A 26,596-nucleotide genomic window follows, 5' to 3' on the forward strand; every position below is an offset into this window, starting at 1 on the left:
AAAACCTCTGTGTTTCTTTAAAAAAAAAAAAAAAGTAACAGGGTGAGAATAAAGGAGATCATCCTGAGAGATACTTTAGTTGGATACTAGAGGGCGTCATGGTACAATAATAGTCAAGATCCACAGTGGAATAAAAAGAAAAAAAGGAGTGCTGTAGAAATCAGAAAGTTAATCTTGTTTCATCACCTTGGGGACAAGCTCTGCACCTCTGCAGTCATCAGCTTCTGGAGAATTCCTAAGAATCCTGTTTAATGCCTATTAATATGTCTTTTTCAACAAGTTTGAGGGAGATTTGCCCTCTGATTATGCCGGCTTTGTTCTGGTGGATATTTTGAATTTTTTTAAAAGCAATCTCTACACCTAATGTGGGGCTCAAACTCACAACTTTGAGATCAAGAGTTGCATGCTCTTCCGACTGAGCCAGCCACACGCCCCTACATGGATTTAAAAAAAAATTTTTTTTCCATTTATTTATTTTTGAGAAACAGAGTGAGACAAAGTGTGAGTGGGGGAGGGGCAGGCAGAGAGGGAGACACAGAATCTGAAGCAGGCTCCAGGCTCTGAGCTGTCAACACAGAGCCTGAAGCGGGGCTTGAACCCATAAACTGTGAGATCATGACCTGAGCTGAAGTCGGACGCTCAACGGACTGAGCCACCCAGGCGCCCCCCTACATGGATATTTTGTAAATGCAGCTCGAACCTGTTAGGGAGACATCTGGAGGCATCAAATGAATTTCTAGTGGTATGAAGTTAAATTGGCCTGTAATAGGGTAGAATCCAGAATTCCAAGTAAAATTACAAAACACATGGGCTGGTCTGTTATTAACTCAGAAATAATTAACAAGAGATGGTCCCCAGAGGGGATAGATAGATCTTATTGCCATCAGTTTTGAGGGGTTACAGAGAGGGAGGGAGGCAAACCATAAGAGATTCTTAAATACTGAGAACAAACTGAGGGTTGATGGGGGGTGGGGGAGAGCGGAAAGTGGGTGATGGGCATTGAGGAAGGCACCTGTTGGGATGAGCACTGTCAAACAAATTTATTTGACAATAAATTATATTTAATTTAAAAAAAGAAGCGTGTTGACTTTTTACATTTTTAAAAACTTCTTTTAAAAATAAAATTTTTTGAGAGAGAGTGGAGGAGGGGTAGAGAGAGAGAGGGAGAGAGAGAGAGAGAATCCCAAACAGGTTCCTCACTGTCAGTGCAGAGCCTGGCCCCGGGCTCTTGGTTGTTTTCTCAGACCATGGCTACTACTCTGAATGTGATTTCTCTCTCAGGCACACACACTCATCCACCTGACAAAAATTTCATAGCTATTGTGGTTTTTTTTTTTTTTATGTTTATTTTTGAAACAGAGAGACAGAATGCAAGCAGGAGAGGGGCAGAGAGGGAGGGAGACACAGAATCCAAAGCAGGCTCCAGGCTCTGAGCTGTCAGCACAGAGCCGGATGCGGGGTTCGAACTCACAAACTGCGAGATCATGACCTGAGCTGAAGTCCGACGCCCAACAGACTGAGCCTCCCAGGCGCTCCATTCATAGCTATTGTTTTAAATATCTCCAAAGTGGGGCACCCGGGTGGCTCAGTCGGTTTAGGATCCAACTTTGGCCTGGGTCATGTTCTCATAGTCTATGAGTTCAAGTCCCGTGTTGGGCTCTGGGCTGACAGCCCAGAGCCTGGAGCCTGCTTCAGATTCTGAGTCTCCCTCTCTCTCTCTGCCCCTCCCCTGCTGATGCTGTCTCTGTCTGTCTCTTAAAAATAAGTAAACATTAAAGAAATTTAAATACCTCTGAAGGTAGATTTCTTTCTTATAGGTCCCTTCTGGTACTAACATTTCCCTCAAAAAACTAATCTCAACCCCTGGTCCTGTAAAAATTGGACACTGACTTCACAGAATGCTTCTGCTGAGGTCATTATAACCCTATCAGCAAGACCTAGACCATCAGGAATGGGAACTAGCCTTGGGACATTTTGTTGTTTTCAGAGACTCCAGCCTGTTGGGCTGCTATGTTTAACTCCACTCAAGCAATCTTTTCCTCTTGGGGCGCCTGCATGGCTCAGTTGGTTAAGCATCTTGACTTGATTTTGGCTCGGGTCATGATCTCAAATTCTAGTGAGACTAAAAGTAAAAGTCTCTGGGGCGCCTGGGCGGCTCAGTCGGTTAAGTATCTGACTTGGGCTCAGGTCATGATCTCACAGTTCGTGAGCTTGAGCCCCACATCGATTGAGCCCCGTTTCTCTCTCCCTCTTTCTTTCTCTGCCCCTCGTGGGATTCTCTCTCGCTCTCTTCCGCTCCGTCTCTGCCCCTGGCTCACTTGCGCCCTCTCTCTCTCAAAAGAAAAGAAAAAGCCGCCTGGCTCCTTAGAGACCAGCTGGACTTTGGGACATGTTTCCATGGCTTGAGTTTGGTCATCTAGGCCCCTGTCTCCCAAGGTTTATTGTGAAGACTAATCATTATCTTGTTTCTGGTAACTGCTTGTGCATTTGGTGTATGTATCCTGTCCAGAGTGTTAAATGGCAACTGTGCAGCCCTTGTCACCTCAGGGGATCCGACACAAACACATCTAACACAAATCCAAATCCTGTAATGTCTTTCCTAACACCCTTAACTGAGATGCTCATGGTTCCCCATGGTGTGTGTATTCTCCCTTGTTGCAATGAGCTAATACACCCAGCTTTGTTTAATCATTGGTGTGCTCCTGGTGGTCTTTGGCTGAAGTCTAATAACATTATTTACTTAAAAAATCCAAGAGAATCATCTAAAAAAACTTCTAGACCTAATAAGAAAAGTAAGGTGACCAGAAATAAGATCAAATGTGAAACTGAATAGCCTTCCCTTATAGACATTAAAACATTTTTCAATGTAATAGAAAAGGACATTGTTCCTCATGATAAGAAAATCCATCAACTTCCTGGGAATGCCTTGAGCGAGAAAAGTAAGAACTCTACACATTTTTACAGAAGAAAAAAAAATGGTCTGAAAGAATGGAAAGAGATATCGTGTTCCAGGCATGAAGAATCAACACTGGAGAAATGGATCCCCGAATTAATCTATATATTCAATTTAACACCAGTAGAATCCCTTTTCATCTCCTAAATCATGAAATATTTTCAAATGGACAATAATCTGCAGAAGATATTGATACAATGGATGCCTGGGAACTCTCATCATTTTCTCATTTGCCTCAATTTTTTTTCTTTAAGAAACAAAATATTTTGGGGCACCTGGCTCAGTTGATTAAGCGTCCAACTCCTGATTTCGGGTCAGGTCATGATCTCACGGTTTATGAGATCTGCACTGACAGCAAGGAGCCTGCTTGGGATTCTCTCTCTGCCCCTCCCCTGTTTGCTCTCTCTCTCAAAATAAATAAGTAAACTTAAAAAGAAACAAACAAAATATTTCTGCTCCAGCTGAAACCTGTCCCTCCACCCAATTCTATCCTCCCCTCATCCTCTGAGGTAAGTGCAATTCTGAGTTTATTACAGATCATTTCCTTGCATCTTTTTATTCTTTTATTATATAATTAGGGATCCATGAACTGCATGTATTGTTTGCATGTGTTAAAACAAATATCATACTCTACATAGCAGTCTTTGACTTTCCTTCTTCTGTCTCATACTGTAAGCTTGAGAATGATCCATGTTGATACACATCTCTAGTTCGAATTTAACTCTTAGTGAGATATACATACATAAAAGTCAATGTTAGAAGAGTCCAATCTGATGAATATTTTTTTTTTGAGAGAGAGAGAGCACGCATGCAAGAGAGAGCAGGGTAGGGGCTCCTGGGTGGCTCAGTCAGTTGAGTGTCCGACTTTGGCTCAGGTCATGATCTCATGGTTTGTGGGTTCAAGCCCTGCGTTGGGCTCTGTGCTGACAGCTCAGAGCCTGGAACCTGCTTTGCATTTTGTGTCTCCCTCTCTCTCTGTCTGTTCCTCCTCTGCTCACACTCTCTCACTCAAAAATAAATAAACATTAAAAAATTTAAAAAAAAAAGAGAGAGAGGAAGAGAGAGAATCCCAAGCAGTCTCTTCAGTCAGCGCAGAGCCTGACTCGGGGCTTGAGCACACAAAACCGTGAGATCATGACATGAGCCAAGATCACGAGTCAGAGGCTTAACTGACTGAGCCACCCAGGTGCCCCATGAATGTTCTTAAACTGAATGCACATGATCATCTAAGATGACTGTGTGAATGCCCAAGATTGCTGCCAACTTCATCTCCACGGAGTCACTGAGATTACTGAGATTATTACTTTAACAAAGGGAGTTCAGAAATTGTTACGATGGCCTGTGAAAACCTTCAAATGACACCTGTCATGACTGATAATTATGTGTTGGAAATTAGGGTGCAAAACACATGTCGGAAACTCTAAGTGCTATAAATAAGGATATAAATAAATGCCAGCTTTGCCACTTTCAAGTCAGTGTGACCATGGATGAGTTGCTTTACCTCTTCGTGCGTTCGGTTTCTCCCTATGTATAATGAGGGTAACAAAAGGAAGGTTTCTCTGTCCCCTCAGAAGGGATTGTTGGCCCATCCTTCCTCTTCCACATGTTCGCAGGTAATCTGATGACACTGCAGATTCTTCTAGAGGTGGCTCCCATTGTCTGCTGCGGAGGTTGGCCCCAAATGGGCTCCTTGACACCATCTGAGCTTTGCTCTCTAAAGGTGTATCCGCAGGGGAAGCTGCCCTCCCACCCACTTCGATGACGTGGGGTGCTGGGGGCTGGGGCTGGTAGAGCTGCCCTGCCCAGTCAGGCCCTGTTCTCTGATTGCCACTAAGAAAACAAAGCAGGGGCACCTGGATGGCACAGTCGATTAAGCGTCTGACTTTGGCTCAGGTCATGATCTCGAGGTTCATGAGTTCAAGCCCCACGATTGGGCTCTATGCTGGTGGTACAGAGCCTGCTTCGGAGTCTCTCTCTCCCCCTCTGCCCCTTCCTCACTTGTACTCTCTCTCTCTCTCAAAATAAATAAGTAAACTTAAAAAAAAGAAAACAAAGGAAATAAGAACACTCAGACCAGCACCCCCAGACGCAGGATAAGGTGTATGTGTCCAACTCTCGTCTCTCTTGCTTTCTCTCTGCCTTTCTCTGCTCTCTCACTGCTTTGTTTTGTTCTCTCTCTGCCCATTTTCAACCCCTGCCCCCTGCACTGACTCTCCTAATCTTTATGTCTATCTCCCCACTTACACTCTTTTCCCATCGTTTTCACTTGTCATACTGTTTTTTCTTTCTTGATATCTCTCTCTGTATCTCTGTCTCTCTTTTGATGTCTCTGTAAATTCTGCCTTCTCTTTGTCTCACTGCCTTTCTCTGTGTCTGTCCTTTTCTATTTTCTTTGGGTCTAATTTCCCCATGTCTGTCTCCCCATCCTCTCAGGGTCTCTGCCTTAGACAGTGATTCCTTACCCCACTGTCATGGCTGGACCCCCTCGTACTTCCCTGATTCTGTCCATCTTTCTAACCCTTCTTGTCCACCAAGTATTTCCCCCCACCGCCTGCCCCATGCACATCAGTGGGTGGCAAAACCAGGGGCCACAGGGAGTGTGGGAGCCACCAGCCAGGGATGGTGGCAGAGAAATGGGGGAGGAGGACTGAGAGGCAGCTGAAAGCATATGGAGGGTGACTTGGGGCTAAGGGGGTGGGCGTGGGGGGATCAGGATAAGAAGATAGGAAGGAAGAACTTGAGGCATGAAATCCTCGTTGGAAGCAGATGGGATTAGAGATGAGAGTGAGAGACAGCCAGAGGGAGGAAGGGGTACCTTTCTGCTTCTCTGAGGCCCCTCAGCCAGAGGGTTATGGGAGGGGGACCTGATAGCCCTTCAGCGCAGCTCACAACTACAACGGCTGCCTCACCTTTCCTGCGGTTCCCTCCATCTAGTGCTGACGGTCTTCCCACATCCCTACCTGCATTTCTGACCCTCACATAGCATCTTACAGTTTGTCTCTGCCTTTTCTCCTCTCTTTTCCCATATCTTCTGTATGTCCCTCTCTGCCTCCATCTTTTTCTAACTCTCCATTGGTGTCTGTCTCCCTACGTGTATGTCTCTAGGCTTCTATTTCTCTCTGTTCATCTCTCCATCTGTTTGTCTGCCTCTCACCTTCTCCACCTATTGCCTTTTCTTGGTCTCTGTAGTCCCTCCCGATGGAAACCGCCCAGGATCTGAACCCGTATTCCCTTCTCTGGGAAAGAGAAGCTGTCTGTGGGCCCGGACCCGACCTGGCCATTGCCCCGTGGCCAGCTCCAGCTCCGGAGACCTGGGTGACTCTGGGCGCCCCGGGACCAGCTAGGAGTCCAGGGGCTCCGTGGACGCCAGGCCCCCATAGAGGCCTGATACCGCCCAGAGCCACTCTCACCCAAAGCCCTGAGCCTCGGTTGCTAAGCCCGGTCCTCCGCTACGAAAGACAGCACTGGCCTGGCCCCCGCAGCCAGCGGCCCAAGGAGCCAGAGCAGAAAGGCCTGCCTGAAGGTTGCCACAAACTGTGCTGAGGTCCCGCAAATCCAGCTGCCTTCCAGGTCCAGAGACAGTGAACAGAGTCCCGGGGTTGGGAGAGGAGGGCAGAGCGCCTAGGAGTTTGGAAGAACCTGAAAGGGAGGGATCTTAAGGAGGGGTGGGGCCTCAAGGTGGGAAGAGGTTCAGTCTAGAGGTTGAAGAACCTGCAGGTGTAAGGTGCCTATAGCAGCGGAACCCACTTGGAGGGAACCAAGGAGATACAGTAGAGACGGGGCCTCAGAGGAGCCAGAGCTGATACATAAGGCAGGTAGGTCCTGCACGAGCCTTAGAGGACAGGGATGAAAGATAAGGAGCCAGAGCCTGGAGGGACAGGTCTGTGGATACCACGGCCACATGAGTGGGGTGGACGGGAAAGGCTGGGAGGTGTTAGTGGGGCAGTATTTGATAGGGGCTGGATGGGGTCTGGTAATACGAGGCAGGGGGGTGGCACCTGGTGGTGAAGGAAGAAGGGTCTTGCGTGGAAGTGGCAAGACCAAAGAGGCCCAGAAAGGACCACAGCCTGGGATACCCTGGGCCTGATGGGCACCTGGGCCGTAAAGGTTGTGTGTGCCACTGCTGCTGATATGCCTGCTCGTGCAGCTTTGAGTTTGAGGCCAGGGCCCTGCGAGGGCTGTGTGCATAGTGCTGGTGGTCCACCCTCACCTTGCTTCCTGGGAGGTCTTCAGTCTGGTGGCTGCAAAATGTCTGCCACTGAGGCACTCAAGCAGGCAGTGTTGCAGTTCTGCTACCATTGAGGCCTTGAAGCCACTGGGAGGTCAGGGACTCTGTACTTCCGCCCCAAGGAAGCAATTTTGGATAAGAACATAACCTCTTTTTAATGGCTTGCACAGAAAAGACCGTTCTTAGGTCTCCCATGAGGCCATTGGTACCCCAGTGGTGACGATATTTGTCTCGTATGTAGGGGTCTGCATGGAAGAAACAGTGTTTGGGGCTAAAGTCCATCCAGAAAAATCTCTTTCCCGTAACCACCCCCCACCCCAATATGAAAACTTTCTGGTTATTTTATGGTTGCCCTTAAAAAAATTACAGGGGCACTGGGTGGCTCAGTCGGATAAGTTTCTGACTTTGGCCCAGGTCATGATCTCACAGTTCGTGAGCTGGAGCCCCACATCAGGCTCTGTGCTGACAGCTCAGAGCCTGGAGCCTGCTTCAGATTCTGTGTGTCCTCTTTGTTCCTCCCCCACTCACGCTCTGTCTCTCTCTCTCTCAAAAATAAACATTAAAAAAATTACAACACAGACCCCTCATGGAGCACAAGTATCTCTGTGATACAGAAGAGACTGACACAGGGCATCTTCCTCAAGAAAGCTGGGTCTCTCGGACACCTACTTCCATCCCAGGTTCACAGGCCACACAGAGGGAGACTACCTTCATAAATGGGTTGACTGGTATCCAGAAAGCCAGAATTTATTGTGAGGCCAGATTTTCCAGCCTTGGCAATGGGGGCATGGGAAGGAGGGGCCAGGGTATTGGTGTGCATGTGAGGGTAAGGGGTACAAGACGCAGTACTATACCCCGCCCCCCAGCAATCCTTCTGTTCACTCACTTCTTTCCCAAGCCTATTGCCCTGTTTGCTTATGATTCATCACCAGGCCCCCACATACCCTTATTCATGTACCTATTCATATCTTGATTCATTCCCCCTCCTGCTCATTCATCCCACAAATATTTAGTAGAGCGCCACTCTCTGTGGGATTCCAAATCCTACAGCTTCTGAGTCCCTGAAGAGGGCTCTGTCCCTTGTCCTTAAGGAGGGGCTCCCATGGGTGACCCAAGGAATACATACACAGGCATTTCAAAACTGGCTTTAAATACTCATCAGGGCGCCACGAAAAGGGGATGGGGTGAGAACTTGTTACATGTGAGTATGGGGTTGGGGTGCCCTGAGAGAGAAGGGGACCCATCCGTCAGGGCAGCTGGGGTGCCCCACCCCCACCCTGGGACAAGGAAGCAGAGTAGAAGCCCTCTCTGGAGGGTCCCAGGGCCAACTGGGAGCCAGCCCTCCCTTCGAGGTAGATCATCTGGGAGGGAACGGAGGAGGGGCTCCCATGGTGGTGATGAGAGGCAGTCACTTCCTCAGTGGTACTGCTGATAGCTGGGATAGCCTGGGGCTGGGGTACCCTCCTTAGGGGGCAGCTGGCTGGGGTCCTCCAGGAACGGGGGTGCTGGAGAGGATAGAATCAGGTAAGAGTGAGAAGCAGTGCACAGGCAGAGCAGAGCATTCTGCCCCTCTCCCTGATCAGCATGCACCAGGTACTCACCATTGCGGAACTGCTGGGCAGTGTAGCGAGTGAGGAGGATGCCAACACCCTCTATGAGGGCCAGCAGGATGCCCCCCATCATTGCTGAGCCCACCATGGCCAATGGGCCACCTGGGAGAGTGAAGAGGCAGGGAGAAAAAGGTGAGGGCAGGCGGAACAGGGCGGAAGGGGCTGGGGCCGGGGGCCGGGGCACTCACTGCGGGCAGCCAGCACAGCCCCAGTCAGTGCTCCACTGGTGATGGAGTTCCAGGGATCTTCCTTGCCCCGCAGCCGCACCAGGCCACAGTCGATGGTGGAGAACAGGCCCCCCCACACGGCAAAGCTACCTGCAGGGAGACCAAGGCCTGATTAATGTTCCTGAGGAATCCCAAGAATCCACAGCACAGGGTCTGGGGACCTCCAAGGCCTGAATGCTCTGGCAATGAAAGGGGAGAAAAACCCAAACACAAAGACAGATGAGTAAACTCCTACAGGATATTCCCCCTCTGCCATCATGACTGCTCCTTCTTCAAGTGACCCCTAATCGTCAGCAACATTCCCTTTTACATTTGTAGGGGTCTAAAGTGTTTGGAAGCAAATTTTTCTTCTCTATGACTTTTAAGAAAACCACTTTGATCTTCCTAACCATCACACAGAGTTGGGAATTCTGATCTTGGTTTAAGGGAGAAGAAAACAGGTTAGGAAAGCCAGTTAATATGATAGTTAAAGGCCTTACTATGTGCCAGGACCTGTTCTAGGCACAGCACGTTATTTGACTTCTGAAGTCTTAAATTCGTTCATATTATTCAAGTGCTTAGCAGAGCAACCGGCACTCAGCAAGTACTACGTAAACTACAGAAATTATGAAACAACTTAGGTGGTTATTGCTATCATCATCCCCATGTTACAGATGAGGTTTGGAGAGGTTAAGCCATGAGCCCAAAGTCATACATCAGGGAAAATCCAGGGACTGGATTTAAACTCCAGAATTCACATTCTCACCCCCTCCAAAACATCACTGACCCAGAAATCCCCAGGTAGAGTTGGGGCTGGAATCTGTACTCCAAATTTGCAGTCTAGACCCAAAGGAGCAACCACCCCCAACTTGGCATCACATCTCTTATGTCTCTCCAAGCCTCTCACCTCCAATCTGGGGGGCTCGGATCCTCACAGCGTTGACACTACCTCTCAATCGGTGCCGTATTCCCTGGGAAAAGTGAGGAGTTGGGGAGTCAGAATAGGGATGAGGTCCCTGGCACACAGGGTTTCTAGCTTTTAAGAGAGGGAGAGTGATGGATTAGGGGTATCAGGAGTAGAGATGTGGAGAAGTGGCCAAGAACTAGGAGGCTGGGGAGCACTCTAATATGGGTGTCCTCAGACCAGCGCTGGGAAGTTCTCATTTGTTCAATGATTACTAGCACCTGTGTGCCAGGCACCATGCTGTATGCAGGGATAGTGAATGAGACAGACCTTAGCCCCTGCCCCCTCAGAACTCACGTTATAGTGGGAGACAGATCCCTAGCAGAGGTACAGATAAACAAGATGCTTTAGACAGCAATACATACTCTAGAGGAAAGAGGATCAAGAAATATGATAGGGGTGCCTGGGTGGCTCAGTTGGTTGAGCACCCGACTTCAGTTCAGGTCATGATTTCATGGTTTGTGCGTTCGAGCCCCGCGTCAGGCTCTGTGCTGACAGCTCAGAGCCTGGAGCCTGCTTCGGACTCTGACTCCCTCTTTCTCTGCCCCTCTCCAGCTTGCACTCTGTCTCTCTCTCTCAAAAATAAATAAAACATTAAAATTTTTTTAAAAAAAGGAGATACGATGACAACTGAGGGGTTAGGAAAGGACTCCAAAGGAGGGGGCATTTGTGCTGAGGTTTTGAGGATGAGAACAGGAAACTTGGGCAAGGATCCAGGAAAGAGTCCCAGGAGTTGAGGGGAGGGATAGGACTAGATATGTAAATTGCAGGGACCTAGGCAAATGGATGGCCTTTAAAGCCATGAAATTTGAGAAGATCTTGGGAGAGGGTGGTCAGAGAACGAGAGAGAACTGATTAGGTTAAATTAAAAGCATTTTCAGGGTGCCTGGCTGGCTTGGTCAGTAGAGCACGCAGTGCTGGATCTGAGGGTGGGTCATGAGTTCGAGCCCCATGCTGGGCATTAAGCCTACTTAAAATAAATGAATGAATGAATGAATGAATAAATAAAAGCATTTTCTTAACTTTAAGGCTGTCCTTCTCCTGCCAGTTAAACTCCTGTCACTTCCCCGTACAGGTTTCTGACCCAGAATTCGCCTCTGGGTAAAATCTTTCTGGCTTTGCACAGTTGGGATTTGGTAATGATCGTTTTGACAGTGCAGCATTTCTACAGAGGAGCTCCAGTTGGGTTGCGGGGAGAAGGGGTGGTGTTGAGGGATATGGGGCCCTGTCTGCAGTTCTCCCCAAATCGCATATCCTGGAGCCAGGCAGGGCACACAGTAGGTGAGCAGGCACCATAACGAGTTAAGTGCATACGACTGGCAGCTCCAAGCAGTTTTCAGAGCAATATCACGTGTGGACAGGGAAGGACCCCCTGCACCACCCACGGAAGGCCACAACTCACGACAGGGGCGTTGCGGAAGCCCTTGATGGCCTGGAAAACTCCGCCGCCGATGACGCCCATAGTGAAGGCTCCACCGCAATCGTCCACAATTCGCCATGGGCTGCAAGCCAGAAGGGGAAGATGGGGTTAAGCGAGCCCCTCGACCCCCGCCAGGTCACATGGACTCTTTCCAACTGGGAGAAACCAAGTCACCCGAATGAGAAGCAGCACTTCGGATAATGAGATTATTTTCCCCCTCATTTATGCAAGAAATGGTGCAAAAGGGGAAAAGTATTAGTCTTTGCCCTGTCCGCACCTCCCCCTATAGCCAACTAAGGAATCTGCCAACTGCTTTACTACCATCAAAAGATTAAGTGAACTCATACAAGCAGAGTGGGCGCGTGTAAATCAGCGTTACGTGTTAATTTGCTAATGTTATTAAAGCAGGAAATGGCCTCACCCCCGTCTCCGACAATGAGCACGTCCAACCAAACCCCGCCTCCTTCCCTCCTTTTTTTAACCGGCTGCAGCTGGTAAAAACCAAGAGCGGACCGTGGGGAGGATCCAGCTTGTCCACAATAGGCTCACCCAGGCCCCGCCCCCAACAACTTAAGAGACGGGGGAAAAGCCACGCGTGGCAACCCTGGGGATTTCCGCTCGACACCGCGCCACCCCTCGGCCGGAATGGACTCGGCCCGCGTGTCTCTTTTAGTTAACAAAGAGGGACTGGGGAGATACGGAGTCGAGGGAAACGTGGAGTGGTTGGTCCTGCACGGCATCTTCTCCAGGCACATGCCTGTGGCTCCTCTTAACGGAGCCCGCGTGGGAGGAACGAAACTGGGGGAGCGGAAGGATACCACAAATGTCTCAGAGTCTCCCCAGCTGGGATGTGGCGCGGTGGGGCCAGCACCTCTCCCGCCCGCCTCCCCCAGCTGGCCGTGGCGCCGCGGCAACAGTCCCGAGGCCTGTGCCCATCGCCGTACCAAGGCTCCCGAGCGTACTCCTCCATGGCGCCGGCGTCTGGCCGCGCAGTCTGGCTAACACCTGGCCCGGCCACGCCCCCACTGTAAACGCACACAGGCGCCCGAGCTTGCCACCTATTCCAAGACAGCGATTGGGTCGCTTTGCCGCTCGTCACGACAGGGTCACACTGTCATTGGCCACCCAGGTTTGCGTCATCTGCACTGCAACCCGAGCGTCGTCCAGTTACTCCAAGGCTCGGGGAGAGACGAGCTCGTTCTGTGCTTTGGGAGAAGGCAGTCGTATGGCCCTGGCGGTCTTAGTGGCGACAAGAGAGAGGCGGCCGGTCTGACAGCCTTCCGCTACTCGCGTGACTGTATTGGTAATGTCGGGGTGGGCGTATTTTTTGGAGCTGGAGGAAGTGCTGCGCTTTGCTCCCCCATCCCCAGCGCTTTGGTTCCTCCTACCCAGCAGTCTTTGGGGGAAGTTGGGTGAGCCCATTTCTAGGGCGCGGGTGAACCGAGCTTGGCCCCTTCGGCGGTGGGCGGAGCCTGGGCCCGGGAGAGCTATACTGGGTCCTGGAACACCCAGCCTGGAGGGAAGGGTTGGTGAGTTTTGGTGGCATTGCCACCTATCTTCCATCTTTTAGCACGTAGATTCCATCCACCCAGCTATTGGTGCAGGTGGGTGTGAGCACATGCCGGGAGGAGGCGCTTGGTTTTAGGATTTGGATTTGAATCCTCATTTGAGCTGTTTTTTGGTTGGTTTTTTTTTTTTTTTTTTTTTTGCCTGCATGTCCGTCCATCCTAGGTCCATCTGCTATCCGCTATGCCGCTGCCTGTTGCACTGCAGACCCGACTGGCCAAGAGAGGCATCCTTAAACATCTGGAGCCTGGTGAGCGAACTAAGAGCAGATGGGCCTACCATGTGCCAGGCTTGACAGGCACTTTGTTGTTGATACTTCCACTTGATACCTAGCATGGGCCTACCGCGAACCAATCAGTAGGGTGGCAGGCATTTCACTGATAACAATATGGGTTCCTGGTGTCCATTCCTATTTCATCCTTAATACTGGCACCTAATGGCACGTGCAGTCCATCAAAAAATCCGTGGAAGTGATTACAAAGTATGTAACGCTAAGGGCAGCTGACAAGGGTAATAGGATAATAAGATACTGATACTTTGTTCTTTATCTTACTGGTCGATACCACTATCTCAGACCTATTGTGGCGCTAGTAGTGATCTATACCTTATTGGTCACCATATCAGTAGCTGACCTGTATTTGGGGCCTAAGTGTTTGGTATACACATTATGGTTAACAGTATAAAATAATGATAGGAACTATCATTTACACGCTTACTCTGCTGCTGCTAATGTTTACACCTCATTGTCAATAATAGTAAAAGCTGATATTTGTTTTGGGCTGCAGTGTGCTAGGCACTGGAAAGTACATCTTATTTTCATCTTACTGATAAATGACATCTGTCACCAGCGAATGTGTGCCAGGCATAGATCTTGTGGTTAACAATACTGATAATGATCATTGATCATCTATTTTAAGCCTATTGAGTACCAAGTCTTGTGCTGATGGTATATATATCTTACTAATAATACTGATGCTTACAGCTGACATCTTTGGGCCTATTGTGTGACAGGCAGTATGCTGTTGCTGACATATACATTTCATCGTTAGTTATATCCACAGCTGAAATGTGTGGTAGGCCTACTGAGGGTCACATACTGAGCTGACAACCTACACCTTTTTTTATTTTACTGATAGTGACAACTGTTGGCAGGCCTACTGTGTGTCAGGCCTAGGAACTGAATGGATTCAGAGCAGTGTTTGGACAGATCCCTTGCTATCCAGACCTGCTACTCAATATACAGAGTCCGAGGGGCGCCTGGGTGGCTTTGTCAGTTGGGTGTCTGACTTCAGCTCAGGTCATGATCTCATGGCCTGTGAGTTCGAGCCCCGCGTCAGGCTCTGTGCTGACACCTCAGAACCTGGAGCCTGCTTCAGATTCTGTGTCTCCCTCTCTCTCTGCCCTTCCCCTGCTCATGCGCTCTCACTCTTTCTCTCTCTCTCTCTCAAGAATAAACACTAAAAACATTTTTAAAAAAGGATTAAAAAAATACACACACACACACACACACACATACACACATACACACATACACACAGGGTCCGAAACTCTGTATTTGCCAAGCTTGGGAGCTGAATAAATTTGGACTATTTTCAGCTAAACCCCTTACTTTGCAAGCTCATTTTACCCAAATAGATTTGGATAGCATGGTGTCACGTGCTTCCTGAACTCAGGAACTAGAGGATACATTTGTTTTGATGAATCCCTATCTAAATTCTGAAACCAGATAGGTTTGGGTGACAGTATCAAATTTCAAATCTTATCTGAAGCCAGAAACAAAGGATTTAGGTAAACTTTTTTGCAAATCTTCAGATTTGGAATGTGAGTGACATCTGCCACAGCAGGTGAGATGCGGAACACACACGTGTGTGTGCACACACACACATGGTCCATGTGAATCTGAGTGTCTCACCAGGCTCTGACTGTAGGATGAGAATCCCTCTGGCCCTTACTGCTTTTTCTGTCCTGCCAGAACCAGAGGAAGAGATCATTGCTGAGGACTACGATGATGATCCTGTGGATTATGAGGCCACCCGCTTGGAGGGTCTGCCACCAAGCTGGTACAAGGTGTTTGACCCTTCCTGGTGAGCCTGGGGGACTCGTGGGGGGGGTGCTGACTTCTGACTTCACCCTTCCTGTGCTGTCCCTGGCCTTGGGGTAAATGGGGAACACAGGGAAGAGGTTTGGGGGTCCTCCCTCCGGGGTCCTGACATGGGGCAGGTCTAGGCAGAGATCGGGGAAGACAAGAGTTGAGGCTACAAGGAGAGGACATCTGTGCTCACTCCTTCCCTCCCTCTTTCCCTCCCCTCCTTCTCTCCTTCCTTCCTTCCCACTGCCCTGTAGTGGGCTCCCTTACTACTGGAACGTGGACACAGACCTCGTGTCCTGGCTCTCCCCACATGACCCCAACTCGGTCGTTACCAAATCTGCCAAGAAGCTCAGGAGCACTAATGCAGGTGAGTTGATAGATCCAAGGGTGCCTCACATGCTTCTGCAGCTCTCACAGAGGGGTCAGGTAAATGATTGTGGATCAAGAAGGGGCAGGTGAGGCAGGCAGGCCCAACCCCCGGCAGGGGAGGTTGTTGAAGGCAAAGGCTGCTGGGTCCCGAGTCATTTCAAGGATTTTGCGTTCCCAGACACTGAGGAGAAGTTGGATCGGGGCCACGAAAAACCAGAGCGGGGCCACGAAAAACCAGAGCGGGGCCACGAAAAACCAGAGCGGGGCCACGAAAAACCAGAGCGGGGCCACGAGAAGTCTGACAGAGATCGAGAGCGTGGTTATGACAAGGTGGAAAGAGAGAGAGAGCGCGACAGGGATCGGGATCGTGACCGCGGGTATGACAAAGTAGACCGGGAAGAGAGCAAAGAACGGCGCCATCATCGCCGAGAGGAGCTGGCTCCCTACCCCAAGAGCAAGAAAGGTAAGCAGAGCAGCAGGACCAGGAGTCGGGGAAGGCAAGTGAGGCACCACAGGTGAGCCGCGTAAAGGAAGTCCTCACTTTGCTCATGCGACTGCCTGAACCTGGGTCCTGCGCCAAGGTGCTGCCATGGCAGCCATATGCTCCATTCCTTCCTGGGATGAGGGAGCTTGGTGATCAGGCGCTCCTTCTGCCTCCACTGAAGATCTCACTCTTTCACCTATTTCCACAGTGGCGAGCCGGAAGGATGAAGAGTTAGACCCCATGGACCCCAGCTCATACTCGGATGCACCTCGGTAAGTGACAACGCCTCATGAGCCTTCCTTCTCTTTCCTCGTGACTTACTTGTGTCGATGACCATTCCTTTTCTCCTGTCTCCTTTCCCCATTTTTCAGTTGTTGGGAGTTGGGGAGAGTGCCTACCACAACCCACATTCCCAACCGCTGACCCATATTCCCTAACCCTTGTCACCCCCAGGGGCACATGGTCAACAGGACTCCCCAAGCGGAATGAGGCCAAGACGGGTGCAGACACAACAGCAGCTGGGCCCCTCTTCCAGCAGCGCCCCTACCCGTCACCAGGGGCTGTGCTCCGGGCCAATGCTGAGGCCTCCCGAACCAAGCAGCAGGACTGAGCCTCCCCGCCACCCTACCACCCTGGGGATTTTTAATAAAGGCTTTTCAATGGATTGTGACCATGAGACCTGAGTGCTTCCTTCCCGTGCACTTTTGAGGCTTCCCAACCCAAACTGGCAAGATGCAAAACACATTTTATTTGTAAAAACTCACCTAAGAAAGTGCGGGAGTGGCAGGGATAGGGGGGTGGGGATGGGGCCGGAGGCAGTGGTGGGTTCCTTCCGTGCCCTCATTACCAGAGTTTGGCCGTGTTAGCCTTGCGTGGGGGTGGGGGGTGGGGCCATGGAGGGTTCAGTGTCTACCTCCCCCCACCGCTAATACTGATCAGAGTTTGGTCCTGGCTGGGCCAGGGCAAGAAGGGAGAACGAGGCCAGCGTCTTCAATCCCAGCAGCTACGAACCCTTCACCTTGGTGAGCAACCTGTGGTGGGAACGGGGAGGAAAGAAAAACACAGAGAGCTGGGGTGGGCTGGCAGGCCGGTGTCCTGAGCAAGCGAGGGTGACAGTTGTGAGACTGGTAGTTCCTGGGGTTAGTAATAGAGCCCCCGCAGAGTCCCCTGGGTCAGAAAGCTACACGTGGACTAAATAAATACAACATCTTTATTTGGCATTGGGTATCCTGACATTGTTCATTACAGTTCCTTAGAAAACAACCAAAAAATCAGAACAAATTAATCAAAAATAAAGATCCAATGACCCTATTTACACATAACAAAGACAGCCCAGGCATCTCCCACGCGTGCATGTGCGCACGCAAATGCACGCACGCACGTGCACACACATCCTGGGAGACAGTTAAGGGGTTAATAAGCTTTGAGGAGTGCAGGGGCAGGTTCCACATTCCAGCCATTTTTAAGACACCCTTGGCCCTGTTACAAAGTAAGGGTGCCTCATACAGCCAGTGTGTATCAAGAGTGTGGTTGGCAGCTTAATTTTCCCTCTCAGAAAATAACCCTGCGTCCAGCAACTGACAGTGTCTTAGGTTCAGTGAGATTCAGTCACCCCAGTGACCTCGCCTGCCTGCTTTTCCCACACCCTGGATCATTAATTACCCGATTACACCACAAATTCCCAAACCTGTAAAAAACCGATGGCCCCCTGCTGCACCCTCCCCTGGACCAGGCAAAAAATCTCAGCTCCTACCCCTTCCTCCCCGGGGTGCTCACAACAGGCCCATTTTTCAAGGGTTTCCTGTCAGGAAAGCTGCCCCAAGGCCACACACAAAAAAAGACTGAGCGGCTAACACCATCCATTGTGGTTGTGAGGGAGGCAAGAAGGCCTCAAGCCATGGGACGCTGAGCCCCACAGATCAGCATCTGTCACTAAAGAGCTGTAGGATTTTTGTCCAATTTGTCCTTACAAAGGTGGAGGGATTGCTGGGAGGGACTCTCCCAGTCATGGAAGACAGGACGCCTCTGGCTAAGGGCAGGCAGACAAAAACAGGCCTTGAATGACAATACTGCCAACCTGGTCCCCAAGGGGTTAACTTGGGGCAAAGGAGGCAGCTCTTAAGAACCCCCTCCAGGGGAGGGGAAGGTCAGTCTACAAGGAAGGGTTCATGTGATACCCTGCCCAGTTCTACGCCCCTCCAGAAGTCTCCATGACCCGGGAGAAAAGACTCGTCCAACCCCAGAGGAGCCAGGCCCAGTGGCGACTCAGGTCCTGCAGATGCCCAACACCCTCCACCCGGTCCCCCTCCCTGTCTCCCCCCACCACCACCAGCCCTCACTTCACCAGCACTGACTTTGGCAGAAAGGGCTCCGTGCTGAGGTCTCCACGATGGGAAGACAGCTTCGGTGGCGGCGGCTGCCCTGGAGGCTGCTGGTGAGTGCAGGGCCCGGAGGTGGAAGTGGAGGCAGAGGTGGAAGCTATGGCTTTGGCTGCACCTCGGGGAAGGCTGTAGAGGTAGACGGCACCGATGACCAGCCCAGCGCCAAGGGCAAACAACGGGTCCACATGGAAGCCAAAAAGGCGGATGGAGGCAACAGTGGACAGCACGATGGACAGGGAGGTGGCAAAGCCCTTGAGGATGTTGTCGGCGTACTTGACGACAACAGCCACCAGCAGCCCGCCAAAGGCCTGGTTGAGCACCACGCCCCAGACAGCAGGTGTGTACCCGAAAAAGAAGCCACGGCGGGCCACGGCAGTGCCCTCAGCCCACCAGAGCCCCACCAGGCCCAGGGCTGTGCCGAAGAGGCCCAGCTGCAGGTTGCGCAGCCACACCGAGCCTGAGCTGCCCTTGAGGATCTTCTCGAAGTAGACACCTGCGAATCCCGAGGACAGACACGAGGCCACTACAGCTGCTAGGCCCGCCCCAGGGTTCTGATCCAGCGGCCGAGGGCCCCCACCACCGGCTTGCTGTGCCTGGACGATGGCGACGCCAGTGAAGAGGAGCAGCAGGGAGGCCCACTGTAGCCGGGAAAGGCTGCGGTTCAGCATGAGCACGGAGAACAGTGCTGTGGTCAGGATCTTCAGCTGGTACGTCACCTGCGAGCAGTATGTGGAAGGCACTAAGGGGTGTTCCCAACCCCCGACACGTGCACAATGGAGGGACGGGGTGGGACAGACAACAATAAAAATATCCAGCCACTGGCCACTGACTGGCATGCAGCATGACATGCCTCCCAGAAAGTCCACAGCTGTGGAAGTCCCGGGCCACACCCAGGTCGACATCCCAACCCCATTTTCTGGCTGTGTGATGAGGAACAAAGCACTTGCCCTGTCTTGGCCCAGACATGATCTATAAAACACAGCTGTTGTATGTGAACCACTTCCCACGGTAGGTAAAGAATGGGCAACAGGCTCTTTGACGAGGGCGTTCATGATAAATATGTGCTGAAACAAACAAATCCACCACAATGACATCAGCAAACGTTTTGTGTGCCAGTGTGGGTCTAAGTACTTTGCATGAATCCATTCACTTAATGCTCATGTATGAAGTGGGCACTATCGTAACGTCCAACAGAAAGAGGAGAAAACTAATTAAGGCACAGAGAGGTTAAGTGATTTTCCCAAGATCACACAGCTGGAAAGTAGCAGAGCTGGCATTTGAACCCAGGCAGCCTGGCCCCAGAATCCAGGCTCTTCAACCATTTTCCAAGGCCGAAAGCTCACCTATTGCCAACCAAGGGCACTTCCTGGGCATCATTTCTTTTAGCTGTCCCAGCCTCCTGGCGAGGCAGCATTCCCATTCTCAGTTCTCACAGATGAAGAAACTGAGGTTGAGGGAGAGCCAAGGCCATTTCAAAGGTGACACGGCTCCTGCTCTCTGCAGCCCTCCCTTGCCAGCAGCACACATCCCCCACCCTGGCCAGTTCATCCGAGGCCATGCTGGGCATGGGGCTCACCTGGAAAGTGGCAGCTGGCAGGTTGGAGATGGCAACATACTGGAGGTTATTCTGCAAGGTGTAGATGAGAGACGGCACTGCGAGCTTGAGTGTGTCCACATACTGCACCAGGACAGCCTCGTGGAGGAAGAGAGCCAGGTGCTTCACGTTACCTGGGTGGGGTGAAACACAGCCCCTTTTAGCACTGACTACACCAAAGAAGAAGATCCTCTGAGGGCCAGGACTGGGCCTTGGCCTGTGTCTCCCAGCCCCCTGCTGACTCCCTGAGGGCCATTATGAGGTCTGTGTTATCAGTTTCCTGACAGTACAACCATGTCCCTAGCGGGTGTCTCAGGTACCAGTTTGATGGACACAAAACAATCATCCTTAACACTGCGCCTGAGAATCAGAGACCATATTCACTCAGCTTACAGCCTACCTCTGTGGCAGAGTCCCATTCAGGGCAATCTCAGTAAATGTCTGTACAAGGAAATAATGAGCATGAACTAGCTTGTGAAGCAGAAACCTTAGGAGTATGAAAGCAAGACTGTTTACCAGAGGGGAAGTTTTAGACTCGACTTTTACACTTATCCTAGCTCCTCACTGGCTGGCGAACTGCCTGAGGGCAGGGGCCACCTCCCAGTTAGACACTTCTGTCAGCCCCACACACAATCATGTGGTTGCCCTTGCCCCAGGGAAGAGTGGAAGCTTGACTATTAAGCAGAAAGTCTGTTTGGGATCTGCTCCCACCAATACATGAGAACACCTTCCTGTGTCATAAGGCCTTTGCAAAGCTCACCCCATTTTTTTTCAGTTCATCTTTAAAAAAATAAAAGATTTTAGGGGTGCCTGGGTGGCTCAGTTGGGTGCCTTCAGCCGAAGGGTCCAACTTCGGCTCAAGTCATGTTCTCATGGCTCGTGGGTTCGAGCCCTGCGTCGGGCTCTGTGCTGACAGCTCAGAGCCTGGAGCCTGCTTCGGATTCTGTGTCTCCACCTCTCTCTGCCCCTCCCCCACTTGCAGTCTGTCTCTCTCTCAAAAATAAACATTAAAAAAAATTTTTGGGGGGGGCGCCTGGGTGGCGCAGTCGGTTAGGCGTCCGACTTCAGCCAGGTCACGATCTCGCGGTCCGGGAGTTCGAGCCCCGCGTCAGGCTCTGGGCTGATGGCTCGGAGCCTGGAGCCTGTTTCTGATTCTGTGTCTCCCTCTCTCTCTGCCCCTCCCCCATTCATGCTCTGTCTCTCTCTGTCCCCAAAATAAATAAAAAACGTTGAAAAAAAAATTTTTTTTTAATACCAGCCCTATGAGGGCAAGATGCAGACTGCATTGCTAACGCATCCACCTCCACAGCTGGAGCAGGGCCTGCTGCAGTGAGCACTTGAACTGTCTCAGAGTCAATCAAAAACAGAGCAGATGGCCTGGCAGGGCATTATGTTAAGGGAAAGAAGTTAGACCAAGAAAGAGAAATACTGTATGATTTCATTTATTCGTGGAATGTAAAAAAAAAAAACAAACAAAAAAACAGACAACAAAAACAGCCTCAGGGAACTGGTGGTTGTCAGGGCAATGGCGGGGCGGATGGGCGGAATAGGTGAAGGGGATTAAGAGGTACAAACTCCCAGCTATAAAATAAATAAGTCACGGGATGAAAAGTACAGCATAAGGAATGTAGTCAATAATATTATAACAACATTGTATGGTGACAGATGGTAACTACACTTACCACAGTGAACACCGTGTAATATACAGAATTGTTGAATCACTATGTTGTACACCTGAAACTAATAGAATATTACAGTTGCCCCTTGAGCAACCAACAGGAGGTTGGGGCACCAACCTCGTGCAGTCAAAAATCCATGTATAGAGGGGCCTGGATGGCTGTCTGTTGGGCATACAACTTCGGCTCAGGTCATGATCTCACAGTTCCTGGGTTCGAGCTCTGTGTCTGCCTCTGTGCTGACAGCTCAGAGTCTGGGGCCTGCTTCAGATTCTGTCTCCCTTTCTCTCTGCCCCTCCCACTTGTGCTCTCTCTCTCTCTCAAAAAAAAAAACATTAAATGTTTTTTAAATCCACGTATAACTTTTGATTTCCCCCAAACTTAACTCCAATAGCCTACTGTTGACTGGAAGCCTTATCGATAACATAGTCAATTGATACGTATTTTGTATGTTAATATGTATTATATGCTGTATTCTTACAATAAAGTAAGCTAGAAAAAAAATAATAAGGAAAATGCATTTTCAATACTGTAGTGTATTTATAAGAAAAAAAACTTGGGGCACCTAGGTGGTTCAGTCGGTTAAGCATCTGACTTCGGCTCAGGTCAAGTTCTCATGGTTCCTGAGTCCCGCCCGCATTTAGCTCTGTGCTGACAGCACGGAGCCTGCTTGGGATTCTCTCTCCCTCCTTCCGCCCCTCCCCAACTCGTGTGCTCTGTTTCTCTCTCTCAAAATAAATAAATAAACTTAATTTAAAAAATATACTGAGGGCAGAGCTAGATCATACATCTATATCCTTTACACACGCAAGGCCTTTATAGAGAAATGATTGGTAACGTTTTAAAGGAGGGCTTTAAATTAGTAGATAAATCCACCTTACAGGAAATACAGAGGATAAAAGAACATGTTAAATGATACACAGGGAGGCAGCCAGCAAAATCCAGGCCACCCAAAATCTACAAGACATACAACCTGCTCTCTTCAACAAATTAACTGCATATCAAAAAGAGCTGGAGGGGAGCCCTGAGGTTGACAGATCTAGAAGCCATCAACCAACTACAAGATACTGACCATATATAAACCTGACTGAGACAAATTCTTAAGACCTGTTAGGATATTTGAGAAACCATTATAAATGTGAACACTTGACTGGATATGTGATTATTTTATTAACTTTAAAAATTATTGATTTTCTGGTGTATGATTTTTAGATATCACAGTAATTTTTTTAATGTACAAAAATATTTATTCAGGACTGTAAGGGGGGATTTACTGCAAAATAATACTTACTTCATGTGTGACATACTGTAGTATAATAAGGCAGGGGGTGGGTACGTGGGCAGACATGTAGACTGGCAGTGAGTGGATAATCACTGATGCTGTTTAATGGTAGAGTGGTCATGGGTTGATAATTGATGAATCTGGGTGATGGGTACATGGACATTTTATTACTACCTCGGATTTTGTGTATGTTTAACATTATCCATAATGTAAAGTTAAAGGGAAATAACTGAATCACTATGTAATGGTCACCTGATACCTTATGGGCACAGATGGTCTCACTCCTACAGTCCACACAGGCCAGCTCCCAGGGGATTAGGGATATAAAAGTGTGGGTGCAGCTACTCATACCTGGAGGGACAAGGCAGCTTAGCTACACATATATATTCTCCAGGCAATTTCACGGACACAGTGATACTCCTCCAGCAAACCCGAAACTCCCCCAGCAAACCCTCCATGTGGGGATGGGTACACACCCACACAGTCCCACCCGCCAACTCCAGTGCAGCACCCCCTTTCTGGTTCATACCCCTCTTCTGTGCGAAGAGCAGCAGCAGGCAGGTGAGACCTTTGAGCACTTCGGCCATGACCACAGCAGTGGTGGCAAAGAAGCGGTCCCCAGGCAGTGTGCGGGCATAACGGATGCTGAGGATGAGGGAGGCATTCTGGACCACCAGCACAGCTAGGGATATGTATTTGAGGCGCCGGTGAGCTGTGGGGAATGGAATGAGCGAGGGGGAAGAAGGGATCAGAAGCTGCTGGGGCACAGCCACACCACCACCTTCCCCCTCACTCCTTTCTCAACCAGGATCTTCCTAGCCACTTGCCACTTCCTCCCTCTGCCTCCTTCTCCTAACCCAATGAGGGTATGACTCCCATATACTTCTACTGCCTCAACAGGCAGGAAGGGCCACAAAGGGAGAAATGGGCCTCACCCTGTCCAGCCCATACTTGGAATCCTTGGTGACGTATCAGGAAATGGCTGGGGCAGGTTCTGGACACACTCTGGCCCCCTCTCCCCCTCTTCTGTGTGAGAAGCAACTCACGCCCAGACAGAATACCAACTACATTCTCAACATTTGAGTGCTGACTGTCTGCCTATCACTGGGCTAAAGGATTTTATATGCATTACCTCAACAGACCTCTATATTGCTCTGATCTCTGAACGAGCTACAAGGATTCCATTCTATGGATGAGCAAACCAAAGACTTATATGAAATGATGCTTCTATTTAATGAGAGGCTGTCCTATGTAAAGAATGATACCTCGATACAGGGATCACTGTATAAGGCATGTCCACCCCCTAGTAACAGTCTTTCTCCCATCTAAAATATCATTTCATCCCCTTCAACTATGAATGGTCTCTCCAACTCCTACCTTATATGACCACCAGAGTCCACCTGACCCAGAATGGTTTCATAAACATAAGAAATAATTCCTCCACAGTCCCTAGGATTGAACCCCATATAATAAATGGTTATTGCACCAAGAATGGTCTGGTTCCCTCTAGACATAAAGAAATATTTTTCTATACTCCACATGGTCCAGTCATCCTCCAACCACCGCACCACCCCTACCTCCAGCCAAGGAATCATTCCTGTTCTACTCACACTCATAACGAACTCTCCCCGCTATAAAGAAGGGCCCTGCACCCTTAGAAAGTCTTTTCTCTGCCATATAAGGAAGGACCCTCCCACTCCAACCTGCAATAAACTCTACCTCCACTAGGAAGGGCCCCCCCGCAATGGTCCTCTCCCCTTATGACAGACATACCAATCCTCAAAATGGACCCTCTTAAGTTGTGTAAGGAAGGACCCGCCCCACCCTAACTCACAATAGCCCCTATCCCTTTATAAGGAAGAAATCACCACTCTCAGAATAGCTTTTCTCTTCTATAAGGAAGAACTTCCCCACCCTCAGAATGCTCTCTCCCTTCTATAAGGACGGACCCCACCCCCCCCCCCCACACACACTCAGAATGGTCTTAATGATCTTAGCCTCCACCAAAGGGAATAACCCCCCAGGCTCAGAATGATTTCTGCTCTCCATATGCGGAAGGAACCCTCCATCACCTTCAGAATGGTCTCTTCCCCGCCTTCCAACACACTCACGACAGTCCGTTCCGTCCTCCATCCCCCACCCCCCCCCCAACACACATAGGTCGGTCCATATGGGATGCTCCCTCTAGCTTCAGTGAGGAACCTTCCTGACCCCCCAGCGATCTCGACTCTCGCCCCGCCGCCCCTGCTCGGTCACAACCTATCTCACCCGCACTCGCTGTCCCAGGCTCCAACGCCCCCGCGGAGACCGCCCCAGGTCCTGCCGCCGCGGTGGAACCGCCAGACCCAACCGCTGCCATGTTGGCATCTGCCTGGTCCGTCCCCTCGGCAACAGCAGGCCACTTCCGTGTCCCTCACTTCCGCTTCCGGGTCTCTTGGGTGGAGCTGGGACAAGCGAGGGGCTGGCCGGAGCCGGAGGGTTCCTCGTCCGCTCCCGAACAGTGAATCTAAGACCGCGGCCTTGGGATTTCCAGATTTAGTCGGGAACAGGCGGCTGGATCAGTCTCTTGATGGCTCTACAGAGCCTCATTGGCTTATTCCCGTTACCAGACCCGCCCTCATCTTCATTGATCCTGCTTTCCAGATCACCCGCCCATCCTATGTCCTCGTCTCATTGGTTCAGCTGACCCTCTTCTATCTCGGCTCTTTATTGGCACCTTCTACAAGAGGATACCGCCCTTTCCGCATCAAAACTCCTGGGTCCTTTCTGGTTGGACTGAAGTTCCCCTTTCCCCCACCTCCAGCGAGGTCCCGCTTCCTGGAGAGCCCGCGGGCATCTGGGAGGAAAATGAGACTGAAGGGGCGGGGCGGATGTGCGTCAAGTTTCATCAAGCGGATGAAAGCAGAGCGGTAGAGGCCACACAAGTGACAGGGCATAGGAGAATTGAGACTGGAGGATAAATGAGCCCCTATTGAGGGTGCGAAGGAGACCTGTAAGCCAGCAGGTGAGGCGGTGTTCAGGTTAGCTTTTGAAAGAGGGGGAGGGGGCGCACCTGGGTGGCTCAGTCAGTTAAACCAAGCGTCCCACTTCGGCTCAGGTCATGATCTATCTCATGGCTCCTGAGTTCGGGCCCCGCGTCAGCTGGGGAGCCTAGAGCCTGCTTCAGATTCTGTGTCTCCCTCTCTCTCTCAAAAAAGAAAAAAAAAAAAGAGGGGCAAGAGAGGGGTTCAGCTGAGGTCAGGACAAGTGAAACCAAGACAGAACAGGGCAGGTATGTCAAAAAGTGAGGACTGAGGGGCGCCTGGGTGCCTCAGTCAGTTAAGCGTTGGGCTTTGGCTCAGGTCACGATCTCCAGGTTCGTGAATTTGTGCCCCGCAACTGGCTCTGTGTTGACAGCCTGGAGCCTGCTTCAGATTCTGTGTCTCCCTCTCTGAACTCTACCCGTTTGCACACTTTGTCTCTCTCAAAAATAAACAATTTTAAAAAATTAAAAAAATAGAAGTGAGGAATGAGAGAGGAGAGGGATGAACAAGTTAAGACTGCAAGGGAGACATGAGAATGTAGGGGCAAAACATGTGACTTACACCCTGAATGTTACAAGGAAACAAGGAAAGGCTGGGAAGGTTTTTGTCTGTGCCCAACCCTGGCCCCTCCCTCATCAGTGCCCTGAAAGGCATTTTCTCTTGTGGGAGGATTTTATCTCCTCCCCTGGGGGTGAGGAAAGCAGTTTTCTCTGCCTGAGCAAGCCCATTTTTGATTCGGGAAGTGTCCCAA

The 26,596-nt window shown here is 50.2% G+C and overlaps 3 protein-coding genes across 6 annotated transcripts; 1 reads left to right on the top strand and 2 right to left on the bottom strand.

Moving 5' to 3' along the window:
* Window positions 1-8,310: 8,310 nt before the first annotated feature.
* TIMM17B (translocase of inner mitochondrial membrane 17B) lies at window positions 8,311-12,437 on the bottom strand. 2 transcript variants are annotated; one of them, XM_043569726.1, is made up of 6 exons: window positions 12,326-12,437; window positions 11,364-11,463; window positions 9,905-9,968; window positions 8,980-9,108; window positions 8,783-8,893; window positions 8,311-8,686 (listed from the first exon to the last, which is right to left on the bottom strand). In XM_043569726.1, the coding sequence occupies exons 1-6, from the start codon at window positions 12,349-12,351 to the stop codon at window positions 8,598-8,600; spliced, it is 519 nt and encodes a 172-aa protein (XP_043425661.1). In that variant the 5' UTR covers window positions 12,352-12,437; the 3' UTR covers window positions 8,311-8,597. The 2 variants fall into 2 exon arrangements, with proteins under 2 accessions (XP_043425661.1, XP_043425662.1); XM_043569727.1 differs by lacking the exon at window positions 9,905-9,968.
* A 100-nt stretch (window positions 12,438-12,537) lies between these two features.
* PQBP1 (polyglutamine binding protein 1) lies at window positions 12,538-16,559 on the top strand. 2 transcript variants are annotated; one of them, XM_043569723.1, is made up of 7 exons: window positions 12,538-12,684; window positions 13,113-13,197; window positions 14,920-15,031; window positions 15,291-15,403; window positions 15,584-15,868; window positions 16,098-16,161; window positions 16,343-16,559. In XM_043569723.1, exons 2-7 carry the CDS (start codon window positions 13,131-13,133, stop codon window positions 16,497-16,499), a joined length of 798 nt encoding a protein of 265 aa, XP_043425658.1. In that variant the 5' UTR covers window positions 12,538-12,684; window positions 13,113-13,130; the 3' UTR covers window positions 16,500-16,559. The 2 variants fall into 2 exon arrangements, with proteins under 2 accessions (XP_043425658.1, XP_043425659.1); XM_043569724.1 differs by having other exon boundaries at window positions 12,552-12,910.
* A 58-nt stretch (window positions 16,560-16,617) lies between these two features.
* Window positions 16,618-25,634, bottom strand: SLC35A2 (solute carrier family 35 member A2). 2 transcript variants are annotated; one of them, XM_043569722.1, is made up of 5 exons: window positions 25,091-25,634; window positions 23,352-23,534; window positions 19,847-19,998; window positions 18,244-18,396; window positions 16,618-16,920 (listed from the first exon to the last, which is right to left on the bottom strand). In XM_043569722.1, exons 1-5 carry the CDS (start codon window positions 25,179-25,181, stop codon window positions 16,825-16,827), a joined length of 675 nt encoding a protein of 224 aa, XP_043425657.1. In that variant the 5' UTR covers window positions 25,182-25,634; the 3' UTR covers window positions 16,618-16,824. The 2 variants fall into 2 exon arrangements, with proteins under 2 accessions (XP_043425657.1, XP_043425656.1); XM_043569721.1 differs by having other exon boundaries at window positions 18,244-18,986; window positions 25,091-25,624.
* Window positions 25,635-26,596: the final 962 nt, after the last annotated feature.

Source organism: Prionailurus bengalensis, chromosome X, assembly GCF_016509475.1.
Source record: "Prionailurus bengalensis isolate Pbe53 chromosome X, Fcat_Pben_1.1_paternal_pri, whole genome shotgun sequence".
NCBI classification, from domain to species: domain Eukaryota; kingdom Metazoa; phylum Chordata; class Mammalia; order Carnivora; family Felidae; genus Prionailurus; species Prionailurus bengalensis.